Source organism: Clytia hemisphaerica, unplaced genomic scaffold (assembly GCF_902728285.1).
Source record: "Clytia hemisphaerica strain Z4C2 unplaced genomic scaffold, Clytia hemisphaerica genome assembly, whole genome shotgun sequence".
NCBI lineage: Eukaryota > Metazoa > Cnidaria > Hydrozoa > Leptothecata > Clytiidae > Clytia > Clytia hemisphaerica.
The window spans coordinates 687,930-701,091 of NW_027103289.1; the positions used below are offsets into that span (position 1 = coordinate 687,930).

Genomic DNA, 13,162 nt, shown 5'->3' on the forward strand with positions numbered 1-13,162 from the left:
GGGGGAAGCAAAAAGTGAATATTCATCCTGTCTTTTCTCTTGTGTAGCTTATACTCTTTTTGTCTTTATATTATCTTTCTTTTCAGTCAGTCAGCCAGCCTATGAGTTGTAGTGTCACACGACCCTCTATCCATTGATTCTCATTTTTACCCCCCTTACTACACATAATATTTACTTTCTAAGCATAGTTTCTCTATGCGCTCTTTTTATAAGAAGTATGAAGCTGGTTGGAAATGAAATAAAACGTACCATATAAGAATGAAACCAGCTCTGAAATTTAACTTATAACTCCAATACAGCAATTAAATTTTTAAAGGATTTCTAGAAAAGGTAGTCAGTGAGATCTATCAAATTTATAAAAAGTGAAAAACTAAAAGGTTTCTTATAAAGAAGGACTGAACCCTGACATATAATCGTCAACAGGATATTATATTACCATGGTAACTCTGTTTTGATTGGCTTAAAGATGTCATGATTATGATACATAATTGTCTCTTTTATTATTTTCATTTCAGTGTGAACAGACAATAGAGCTGACACAAAAAAAATGGAATAATCAAAACAAAGAAAAAAAATAGTTGGCTTTGGACGACGTCAGATTCTCAGCATGACATTTTTTTCTCCCTTGGTTCGTTGTGTGGTTTCATTGAATTAAAAAAGAAGAGAAAAGAAACGTTAGAACGAAAGATTCACATCAAACCTTTTGAGATTTTTGGATGGCTGCATTTTGTTTTGTGTAGCAGACGTATTCATTGAGTGATTCTCGAAAGTTGTAAATACATGGTTTTCTGATTTGACGTTCAATATGAATTCCGAGGATGTGCAATGGTTACACACTCAAACATACCAATTCGGTGAAAAGATTTTGATTATAGATTGTCGCACGTTAAATGAATATTCGAAAGGACACATTGAGGGTGCCATTAATTTGTTTGTCCCATCTTTAATGTTGAGACGATTAAAGAAAGGCAACGTACCTTTGAAGAACTTTGTTAATTCTGATATCGCAAAAGAGAAGTTTGAGAATCGATCAAGTTGTGATAAGATTGTTTTATATGATGAATCGTCAACTACCGTCACCGCTGACAGCATTTTGGAAATCTTATCGAAGAAATTATTGGATGCGCCACCCTTAGTCCATCTGAAAGGTTTGTAGTCTTAAAGAATTTTTTCATACTGCTCTGATTTTGAAACTGAAATTGATTTATTATTTACGGAAAGTTATTCTCTTGACTCGATATCCTTTACACCGTGACGTAAACTCTAGATTTCAGATAAACTTCAAAATGGCATTGTATATTACATTCCATTGATCATACAGTATAAATTTTGATAATATTTTTTTCTACCGATTTCAGGTGGTTTTCATCATTTCGAGCAAGCATTCCCTCACTTATGTACATGCGGAGAAGGTAATGAACTTAACAATGCAATGTTCAGTCTTTCCAACCTCTCACTGGATCCAGCATTATCAGCAGATACCATCCCTTCACCAATGCTAGACGTTGGTCTGTCTCGCCTCAACAGTGCAAACAATGCTAAAGACTTGTTATTTCGACCTGATTCTTCTGGACCCATTGAAATCGTCTCCAACCTTTTCTTGGGCAACAAAGTGGATGCGTCATCGTTGGATTTGTTGAGGAAAGCACGCATCACTCACATACTGAACGTCACGCCAGACCTTCCCAATGATTTCACCGAACAGTACCAGTACCTTCGGTTAGCTGTCAAAGATGATTGGACCGGTTATCTTGCTGATCACTTTGCAGAGGCTTACGATTTTATTGGTAAGTGAAAAATCATATTTGAGGCTTACCTTTTTTTAAGAACAAACTATATAAGAACATAAGGCTTCGGTGGCCAAAATCTTAAGAACAAGTTAAGAACATTTTAAGAAAAGGGTACCACAAATACTCACAAAATGGTGAAAATGAGAACAGGCTTAGAACACATTTTAGGCTTGATAGCCGAAAAGCTAAGAACGTGTAGTTTAGGTTTCACCAACAAAATTCAAGTGTTTATACCCAAACTACCTTAGTAGGTCAATGGAATGGTAAGGAGATTGTTAAGGAAAGATAAAAGTGATAGAAACGATCAATTTTTTGAATTTCTCCTATTACGGCAAGGTAATATTGTAGGAATATCATGTTATTGTCAAATGTTGATGCATATATATATTCTTTAATCAGATAGACACAAACTTAATTGTTTTCACACAAAAGTACGAAATGTATAAAAATCAAATTAGCTCCTTATTATTTAAGTACTCTTCTTATCTTGACATCAACATGGTGATTTTTTTTTCTTGCTATAAGAGGATTATTTGATAAAACGCGCAGTGCAATTTGATAAATGAATGTTCAAGTGTTGTTTGTTTCTTATTTTGTACAATGTCAAATTTCCTCGAACAAAAATAAAAAGCGAAATGAAGAAAAATATTTCTTTTCTCAATGGAGTTTGTCAAATTGCCTTTATAATTCTTGAAATCATATTTGATGTCAATTATTGAATGATTAATCACCTAGGCAACGGAACAAAAGAACCGGAAATAAAAGGACCTAGCATTTTCCGCCAAGTCATTAGTTCACTAATTACCCCTCATTTTATTCCATCCTCTCTCATTAGAGGAGATAATCAAATGCCAAAAAAAGTCTTTCTTCCTTCAGATATTGTTTGAAGAAGAATTTTGAAAGCCTTCTTGACCTTTTAAGTTTTAAATCTGAATATGTTTTTAAAATGTTATTAATTTCACCATTTTGCGAGTATTTTTGTGCAATGTCCTAAGGAATTTGTTTTTCAGTGGTCATAAATATCTTATAAATATCTTTTAGCCATCGAAGCATTATCATGTTCTTTTATAGTTTGTTCTTATGAAAACAAAACGCATATTAAAAATGCGTATGGTGTAAAATATTATAATGGCTGACTCTAAAGGCTTGGGGACACGAGAAGTTTTTTTTTGTGTTGGTGCAATGCAACATGCTCTATCCGACCAACACAATAAAAAAAGTGCATGTCCCATGGTTTCTTTTTTTGTTTCATGGGACAAAAAGTGAGGGAAATACCCAAAAGACACTCTGATTTTGTCTTTGGGACAATGATTCGAATCAATTTTGCTCCATTGTTCCAGGGACAAAAGTGAGATTTCACTTTTATTGGTAGAAAGAAAAATGGAGTCGAGCCACGAGAAAGTGCCTCAGGTTGGTGGAATGGAGCATGCTTCATTGCACCAACACGAAACTTCTCGTGTCCACAAGCCTTACATGTCCATATTAAGTAATAATAAGTCCTCGTGCTCTCTCTTTTTTACGTGAGACAGGATTGTTGAATCATAAGCGTTTATTCCCACTATGATGGGTGTGTTTTATTGCAAAGAGACTGAGCCAGAATGTCGACTGCGATCGAGAAATGATGATGTTGATGATGAAGCGTTTTCAATAAAGTATCGTTAGAGGACCTTACACGAGTTTCTAGTCTACCTTCGTCTTAGTATGTAGTGAATATTTTCTTCGTTGAGGCCTTGAAATGTCTACAGTGTGTAGACTAGTGGATTTGTTGTTCAGGTTCTAATACTGTTTTGCTTGTCTCTATTCACCAGATAAAGCAATCAAGGAGAATGGTCGTGTATTGGTGCACTGTGTGGGAGGTATCTCACGATCCAGCACCATCATCATCGCTTACCTCATGTTGAAATACGACTACTCACTCAACAAAGCTTTCGATATGGTTAAAATCAAGAAAACAAACATTGCTCCCAACTTTAATTTCATGGGACAGTTACTCGAATTGGAACGCAAGAGACAGGACTCAGCCTCCCTCTATCCTCCAGGAAGCATCAGCCCAGGTTCATCATCAATTAGTAGTGAGATTTCCACCACTAGCTGCTGACTAAAGATAGGGGACCAATGACTCATGATGCTTTGTTGTATAGATTCTAGTTAACTGTGCTCCGTTTATTGGGCTTGTTTCGTATACATTCGCATCGTTTTGTTTCATGGAGACTGAAGCTTCAAAGACATTTGAATCACCTATCATCTAAAATACGACAATGTCATTATCTCACTTCGTGTCTGTTTTTAAAGTATTTAAAGTGATTTTTAACGAATCGTTCAATAATTGAAACAATGTTCTTTTTTACTGGATGCTAAGTGCTTTTATGTCAGGACTAGGTCAAGTTTCATTTATACTTTAATAGGATTAACTTTTGTGAGATTAAATTTCGCGATTTCGCGTATTTTTGCCATTTTCGCGAAATTAAGTCTTGCTAAAACGCGTCAGATTGCTGACTCGCGAAATTAAATCCAACTGAAATCTCTTTTTCGGTGGAGGAACCAGTCAAAACTCTCTATTTGTAGCAAAAAAAAATGGCCATTTTAAGCTTTTTTCAGACTCATTCGTGAAATTAAATCTACGCGAAATTTTTCAAAACGCTGATTTGTGCAGTTAAATCCAGAAAATTTCGCGATTTTTTTTCTTCGAGAAATTAAATCTCGCAAAATTTAATCCGATTAAAGTATTGTCGATTATGTTGACTTAAAATCAGTACAAACTTTTCGAGTGGAAATGTGATGCCACTTTCGAGTTTGCCAGTAACTCGGTCCAGGCTACCTTCAATCATGTTGTAGAATTCCTTTTGATTTCTCTTGATGAGGTCTCGTTTTTGTACCGTTAATTGCATTGATTTCAAAGTCCCGGAGGGGAAATGAAGTCACTTATTTCCCATCTAAAACACGTGACCCGCCGCTTTGTTTGTCGTTTTCACACAAAGTTTCTAAATACGGACAAATCTTTCTAGCCCCTTCGGAGCTTCAAACTCAATGGCTAATTCTTCCCCTCATTTTACTCTATATTACTTTATTACACTGTTTCATTTCATCAGTAGAGAACCCTTGGGGTATTTTTTATCTTCTTCATATGATGTTCTAAACAATGATTGCTTATTTAAATTTTTATACCAATTTTTATTGAACTGTTCTATTTTTCCCTGCAGTTTTCCGTTAAATTATTATTCTTATATTTTCAAGCTTGTCTCTTTTTGATAGTTTAACTTAAGTATATTTTTTATAGTTTTATATAAAAATAATGGAATTTTAACCCTTCTTATTGTTGTATATATTCTAGATCATCGATTTCATTGAAAAGTAAACCACTATTTCGAGTGCAATAAACTGCGTTTGTATTTTGCAGACCCTTTGGCAATAATGCATTTACAACACTCACCATATTTTTGGGAAATGAAAATATTTTGAAAACAACAGCAATGAGAAAGATGTCAAAAATAAATCTAGAATAAAGATTTTGAAATAAATTTTAAAAAAAATCAAAAAGCGCCACACTCAGAGCTAGATCTTGAAAATAACATTTTTTTCTATGGTGCGTGCTCAAAGGTCACTATCAGTTGTAAAAAATGACGAAAAAAAAGAAAAATCCTACATACCGACGTTATACCGAACCTACACGATATTGATGTTTTGCATATTTTCTTGAATAACGCGGACATTTTGCATTGTAATGGTACTGAAGAAGCTAACGGTTGATAGTTGAAATATAAAAACTACTTCTAAAAATGGTCAAACTTTGACCCAATTAACCCGACCGTATACAGAATCCGAGAGAATAGAAAGGGTTACCAGTTAGTCCGCTATATCATAATTATCATAATGAAATAGTTAAAAATTAAAAAAGTAAATGATGCACTGTGTGACAGATTACGATTCTATTCAGCGTAAACATAGTAGACTCCTGGCATCCACCACTAACGGATTCGTATGCTCCTTAAGGCCGGTTTTTATATACAGCCTGGGATTTTGTAGAGCTCTGCGATTCAGACTTCGGTATCCAAAGAGTATACAAAAGCAATGGAAAGTCCGTATCATAACTAACAAGCGTGGAAAAGATTCATTTTATCACTTTTTTACTCGAACTTACTCGAACAAGTCAAATTAAGTTAAGTTAAGCCTTAGCTTTAAGGTTTCCCCCCGAATTTTCTTCAAAATTTTACATATTTAGGTTTATTCAGTTTTGTTTTTTTAGACAATAATTTGCTTCTCACGTTCACGCTCAAAATCTCGATTCACGAATTCACGCTGGTAAAATCTTATTTTCACGTTCACGCGGATATCTCAATTCACGTATTCACGCGTTGAAAAAGTCCAATTCACGTATTCACGACAGAAAAAAGGGTCATTCACGCGTCACGCCAGCCCCTGGGGGAGCCTCTTGGATTCTAAGGTATGTTAAAAGTTCGAGTAAAGCCCAAGTAAAGTATTATTCTGAGTCAATATATTTTGGTACTTAAGTCTTGATGTACTCGAACGTTTCTTCAATCAAACTTTTCGAACTTATCTTCGAGTGAACTATCCCAAACCTTTCTTCAATCGAATTAATCGAACTACTAGTCGAACATGCCGCCTGCTTTCATCTAAAAGAAGCTTCCGCATCTTTTATCTTCCGCGCATTTTCAATAACCGGAAAAGTTTTTCGCGCGGAATTTTCTTAGCAGAAGCGCATGCGTTAGCAATCAGAACTTTTGTAAACAACATGGACGATGTGAAAGGCCAGCAAAGAAAAGGTATCTACCTATTTATTTAGTTTATTTCTGAGAATTTTTCGATTTTTTCATTCAAATTTGATTCTATCAATTGAACCAATTCCGTGTAATAGATCAAAATATGACTGATACTGAATCCAAATATATATTAACCACAAAATTGATGATCAAACCAAGAATAACAAAACCAGTCAGGCACATCCTGGCTGGAACCTGGCAAATGAACGGGGTGAGCATTTGCATGGGGTATTCGTCACCCAGTGTAAATGAGATAGGACGTCTCAGGCTAAAAGCGTGAAAATGAATAAAAATGAACTTCAAACTGAAAATGGGAAAAAAGGAAGAAAACTGGGAACTTTATTTTTTCGTTAAAAGTTTCTTCAATCTTCAAAGAAAAAATTGACCCATGGAAAAAAAATTTCATCTATGCAGTTCTTCAAAATGAAGCAAAATATTTCAAACCCGGTTCAATTGCGTGGGGTATTCAGCACTATTACATCACTTTTGTTTTCGACCCCTTGCATTTGCCACCAATCACAAGTGAAAAATACCCCGTTCATTTGCCAGGATGTGCCTGACTGAAAACTAAAGTCAAAAGCAAAAAACGACTGAATGAAATTACCAAATGCAGTTTGAATTCTTTAATCAATAATAAGCTACTATCGTGAGATTTAATTCAATCACAAATTTTTTCATTTTCTTCCAAAATTAATAACTTTCGCTTTTGCTTATGTAGGTTTTAAAATCCACAAGTGAGGAACCTCTTAGCTTTATCTGAATAAATCTTCTTGAAAACCTGCTCTCATGCTCATGTTTCATGTGTTTTCATAGACCTTTCCGCCTTTCCATTCGCCATCTTGAATTGCATGCAAAAATACAGGAAAGAAAAAGCCGTGGTTGGATTTAGTTGGAAAGTATTCAAAACATATGCAAATTTACACAAAGATAAGAAAGACAAAAAGCATTGTATATATATATAATGAAATATTATAATCATTAGAACAATAATAGATGGAATTTCTTAATCCAGAAAGAAATATTTACAGAACAACAAAAGCCTTTTAGAAATTTGTTCTTAAGACATAGCATATTCTGTTTTCATGCCATTAAAAAATTCCACGAAGGCGGAGTACACACACATCAAACTTTCAAAACATGCAAACTGAAAGCATTAATTAGGATGACGTCGTACACATTCTTTCCCGTGCATGAAAAATTAAAACCCCTGTTTTGATATACAAGGTCAAGCCGAACCACGTTAGTAAAAGCCGCTGTAAATCAGGGGGTTCAGATCAATGTTTTGATTTGATCATTTGGCGGTTCTATTCCCAGGAGAATAATTTACCATTAGCCAAATAAGGATTATTTTTGTACCTTTGCTGGTGATTTTTCAGCTTGAGCAGTGCATCACAAAGTGATATACACAAAACTCAACATCCTTACAAAAGTTGTCTTTTTGATTTCCCAAACATTCGTTTCAAGCGTTCACTTCCACAATAATTTATGTAATTACTCTTTTGTTCAGTCAGGTTCAACATATATGCGGTTTTTAGGTATGTAAGTTTCAAAGCAACACAGCAGGTTATTCTTTAAGTAAAGAAATATCTTTTGGCATTGACAATCAAATATGATATATTATTAGATTATATTTCCTTAATTCAAAAATAAAAAGAATTCACTTTGCATTCGCAAAAAATAAAAATAACGAAATAATGAATTAATATTACAAATTCCACTGTTCTCCGTCGCAGTTTGCTCATCATCATATATACTATTATGATACATAACAGATCAGAAACAGTCAAAAACCAGCTTTTTCCAATTTTCATCGAGTTACAGCAATTTGTTCCTTCTATGTTTTGATCTGAAATTTTCAGGAGAGGCTGCCAACAAAGTCCCCTTACTTAGGGGACCCGTCCACCTACCTACCTCTTTGTACCTCTTTTTGGCTTTTGCTTGAACAGCTCATCCAACTCGTTGAGTCCGATGCTTCGACATTTCCTTGAGACTGTTGGAGTCAGCTTGCCTAAGGTTAAAATAGTGGGCAAGCAGAGGTTCGTCCGGAACAGTTGTGAGGAAGGTGTCTAAGTGTTTTTTGAATACTTCTTTGGGGCAGTTTGTCAAATCTCTTATTGGTCTGGGAAGGGTGTTGAATAATCGAGGGCCTTCTTGGGAAAGACTTCCCCTCCAGATATTTTTGTGTTTGATATTGACAGCTTTTAGATTGCAAATTCTCCCCAATCTCTGATTTATATGGTAGGAAATGCCTCCTTTACTTTCGTCATAATCAAAATTCGGGACGTTGCCTTCAATGACGTTCCAGGTATAAATTATTTGATACCGCTCTCTCCGTCTTTCAAGGCTATACAGTTTTAATGATTTGAGTTTTTCCCAATAATTGAGATGTCTGAGGGATGGAATTCCATGTAAAAATGATTTTTGAACTTCTTCCAGTTGCTGGACAAGACCACGCTTCCAGGGAGACCAGAGTTGAGAGCAGTAGTCCAAATGAGGGATGGCTAGTGCTTTCCATAAAGTTAACATGGTTTCAATTTCCCTTGATTTAAATGTGCGGTATATCCATGCACTTATATTTTTCACTTTTTTGATTTGTTCTTGGATATGTTTCTCATAAGTCAACTGAGTGTCTAGGGTGACTCCAAGGTCTTTAACTTCGTCTTTATTTTCGATCAACGTTGCTGTGTCGGTAAAATAGCGAGAACTTTGCTTCAGAGCGTCGTTTTTCCCATAGGCAAGGTGCTCAAATTTAAGACCATTCAGCTGCATGTTGTTGTCTTCTGTCCACTTGTAGACAGTGTCTAGATCATTTTGTAGATGATAAACATCCTCCAGTTTGGATATTTCTTTCATCAAACGAGTGTCGTCAGCAAACGATGCCAAAATAGAATGAAGGATGTTGTTATCGATATCTTGAATCATGATCAGGAACAATAGCGGTCCCAGCACAGATCCTTGCGGCACACCTGAAATAACATCTGTTTCTGAGGACAAGGTTGAGTTTACTGAAACTCTCTGTGTTCGATGAGTCAAAAAGGATCTGATCCATTCAAGGAGTTTACCGTTTATGCCATTTTTCTGAAGCTTGTGTAACAAAATGGTATGGTCTACTCTATCAAAAGCTTTACTGAAGTCTAAATAGATAACGTCAATGTTGTTTCCATTCTCTAGGTAATGGATCAGTCTTTCGGTGTGTTGAAGCAATTGACTAAGACATGAGCGGCCTTTCCTAAAGCCATGTTGATTATTGTTAAACAGATTGTTTTCTTCTAGATGATTTTGTATCTTGGCTCGTACAATCTTTTCAAAGACCTTTGAAACGTGGGATGTGAGGGCAACGGGTCTATAGTTTTCAGCAAGTCCCTGATTCCCTTTCTTGTAAACTGGGGATATATGTCCAGTTTTTAAAAGTTTTGGAGTGATTCCTTTGTTAAGTATGTTTCTCCAGATGATTGAAAGTGGTAGAGCAATGTTATCTTTAGTTTTCGAAGCAGAAGAAGAATAGCTGGAAAACCATCAGGTCCAGGTGCTGAAGTTGGTGACAGTGTACCGATTTCTTTGACAAATTCCTCGATAGTCAGATTGATATCTTCAAGTGTTGGTATTTGTGACTCAAGCGGATGAAGGTCGTAGTTTTGAAGAGGTTGGGTGAAGACAGACTTGTATTGGTTTTGTAGGATATTGGCCATCAAAAGGGGCTCATTAGTCAATTTGTTAGTGTCTGGATCGATTAAGGGTCCAACTTTTGGTTTAGATTTCGAGAAGCGATTAGCGTACGAGTAGAAGAATTTTGGATTGGATTTGATTTTAGAGGTTGCTTCAGCTTCTTTCTGTTTCCTCTCTTGAGCAAAGGATTTTTGAAAGTAGCACTTCAATTTCAACAAGTTTTTCTGTAGTTTTAAGATTTTGAAATCTTTTTCTCAGTTTCTTTCTTTTTCGCATTAAAATCCGCCTGTCTCTTGGCTTGCGTTCTTCTTGGATGAAAATATTTTTGGAGAGGTACATTATTTGAAGATATATGAATATGCATTGTTTGATAAAAAGATCATATTGGGCGTCAGGGTCTGAATCAAGTGGGTTCAAAATATTGTGCCAGTCAGTGTCTTTGAAGTTTTCATTGATGATAGCCCAATTAATTTGATCATAATAGAAGTTAAAACTATCAAAAGCACTGATTAAATTTTAAATTTTTATATTGTTATTACTATAGTTGTTTTCAGTCATAGAAAAGTTCAGATGGCTTGTAACATCAATGATGAAGTGATCTGAGAGAGCAGTTGGTGTGCATAGGTAGTTGAAGATTGAATCAGAGTTATTAGTCAGTAAGAAGTCTAATATATTGCCATTAGAATGAGTAGGCTTATGGATCATCTGGTTCAAGTTTAAAATTGAAGTAAAATTGTTTAAAACATCTAGAAGTTGTTTGTTGCAACTAATTGATGGTATGTAAGAGTCATTTTTTATGGTGTGGGGTATATTGAAATCACCACATAGATAAATATCGGGGGTATTTCCTTCGATTGATTCGATGATGTCCTGCATTGCTGAGATAAGGTCCAAGAATTCCGGAGCCGCTGATTTGTGCAGAATATTTGTTGGCTGTCTATAAATGACACCAAGAATAAGGTTAAGGTTTTTTGAATGAAGTAGTAGAGCTTCATTGACACCATTTGAAAATTCAAGTATTGGCTCAAACATTGGAGATACGTCGCTTCGAAGATAAAATGCGACACCTCCGCTATGTCTTCCATATTTGGATTTGATGCGATTTCTATCCTTGCGAAAAAGCTCGTATCCCTCAATTTCAAGCTCTGCTTTCTTGTGCGAAGATGATAGCCATGTCTCGGTTAGGCCCATAAAAATGTGGTTCTCAGAATGAAGAATTGATTCTAGTAGAGGAACTGATGATTGAGTGGTCTGGGGACATAAACCCTGAATATTCATAAAAGAAAAAGTATTCATTGATGTGGTATCTCTTGTTTGTTGTGGTAAAAATTGCTTTGGTTGAGTGGGATAGTCCTGAAGACGGGGGTGAAATTGGTGTGGGTATTTCTGATGTACAGTTTGAGATGGTTGCTGAATATTTCGTACATTCAGATTGGTAGTGATCATTGATATCATTTCTGTCCGAAAATTGTCTAAGATTTTCAGAAAATCCAATGATTGTTGTGTGTTTGTATGGTTTTTTAGTACTGGGTCCCTTTTAGTCCCTTGACATGAGTAAAAGTGCAATTTGTGTTAAAACATTCACCTTTTCTGATCGATGAAGAACACATACGTGGATGAAACATGTTGCATTTTGTGCCAGCATTACAGCCTTTGGGGATTTATTACCATGTCTCAGTAACTTGGTACAGATTTTTGGATGCTTGAATCGGCAATCTTTGCCTGTGCTGCCATATTTACATTTTCCTTTCTTGTAAAAGTTACAAACTGGAGTTTCATCAGAGACTTTTCCTTTGGTTTGTTATTATTCCGAAGATAAGGTGTTGTAGTATTATCTGAAGATAAGGTTGCGTCGTTTTGTAATTCGCGTTGAAATTTAGATTTTAGGAAATTAGTCCTACCAAGGTATATTCCATCAACTATCTTATTCGAGGGTCTGTCGATAATAATATCTGGGGTGATTGGAATGTGAGGGAGTGTCCTTCTTGGAGTGGGTTGGGTTCCATTTAAGAAAGATTCAGTGGCTTCAACAGCTTCAGTGATCTGCGTAGGTGAATTTGTTATTTGAGCTTGTTTTACTTCATCTGTTTCATTTTTGTGAGTAAAATTTATGTTTCGTCTTGACATGCCGGGCATAGATAACAAAATCCAGGGATTTTAAAGATGAGATTACATATTTCTCATGTCATTCAAAAGTTCATGCTCATCAGAATTTTAAGCTAGATGGTCGGTGCACTTCCTGACCACACGCACCACAGCTAATGAGTGGTTTGTCATTGAGTTTGCATGAATATGATTCTTGACAAATCTGGCATACATCTGGGAAAAAATTTTTGATCTTCAAACATAATAGGTGGTGCATCATCCTTGTTAAGGTTGTTAGATGGCAATGATGATGAAGAGGTTGTGAGTAGTCAAGGGTTTCAATGATTGGAGATTTGCGACATGATTAAGTGCTTTGATGTTGTCTTTGGTTGGAAGTTCAGGGTTGTACATCCGTAAAGCAATTTTTGATAACGTCAGTAGGAGCATTTTCCACAAGACCAGCAAGAGCTCTCTTCCAGTTTCAATCACATTTTCTGAAACATCACTACTTGGCACAGCGCCCGAACGTTGATTCAGTGACATGATGATTTGTACAAATCAGAGATTGAGAAACTTAACTTGAGACGCTCGAATGTATTAAAGATAGGTTTCAAGTGGATCGTAAAGGAAGACAACAGGATAATAGATACCTGATCAGCTGCACATGGGAACCCAAATTCCTGTCATGCGCAGCTGCTCCTCAGGATTTAGCAAAATGCCTGGTTGACCAGCCACAGGACCCTTTGGATATATGATAATGACTGAAACGTTGGCTTGATAGGGAAGTAATGAAATAATTTTATACCTCAATAGTCCAGGGCTAACCTGGTGTGTAAAAGCTTG

The 13,162-nt window shown here is 35.8% G+C and overlaps 2 protein-coding genes across 2 annotated transcripts in view; both read left to right on the forward strand.

Moving 5' to 3' along the window:
- Positions 1-513: 513 nt before the first annotated feature.
- On the forward strand, positions 514-5,099 carry LOC136809466 (dual specificity protein phosphatase 6-like). The gene is made up of 3 exons (XM_067066003.1): positions 514-1,148; positions 1,359-1,787; positions 3,599-5,099. Exons 1-3 carry the CDS (start codon positions 806-808, stop codon positions 3,886-3,888), a joined length of 1,062 nt encoding a protein of 353 aa, XP_066922104.1. The 5' UTR covers positions 514-805; the 3' UTR covers positions 3,889-5,099.
- A 1,374-nt stretch (positions 5,100-6,473) lies between these two features.
- The window catches only part of LOC136809702 (SRSF protein kinase 3-like), a 29,088-nt gene continuing 22,399 nt past the window's right edge, over positions 6,474-13,162 (forward strand). The window contains exon 1 of the mRNA XM_067066250.1: positions 6,474-6,571. Within this exon, the coding sequence (XP_066922351.1) occupies positions 6,541-6,571 (31 nt within the window). The 5' untranslated portion in view covers positions 6,474-6,540. The remainder of the gene's footprint in view (positions 6,572-13,162) is intronic.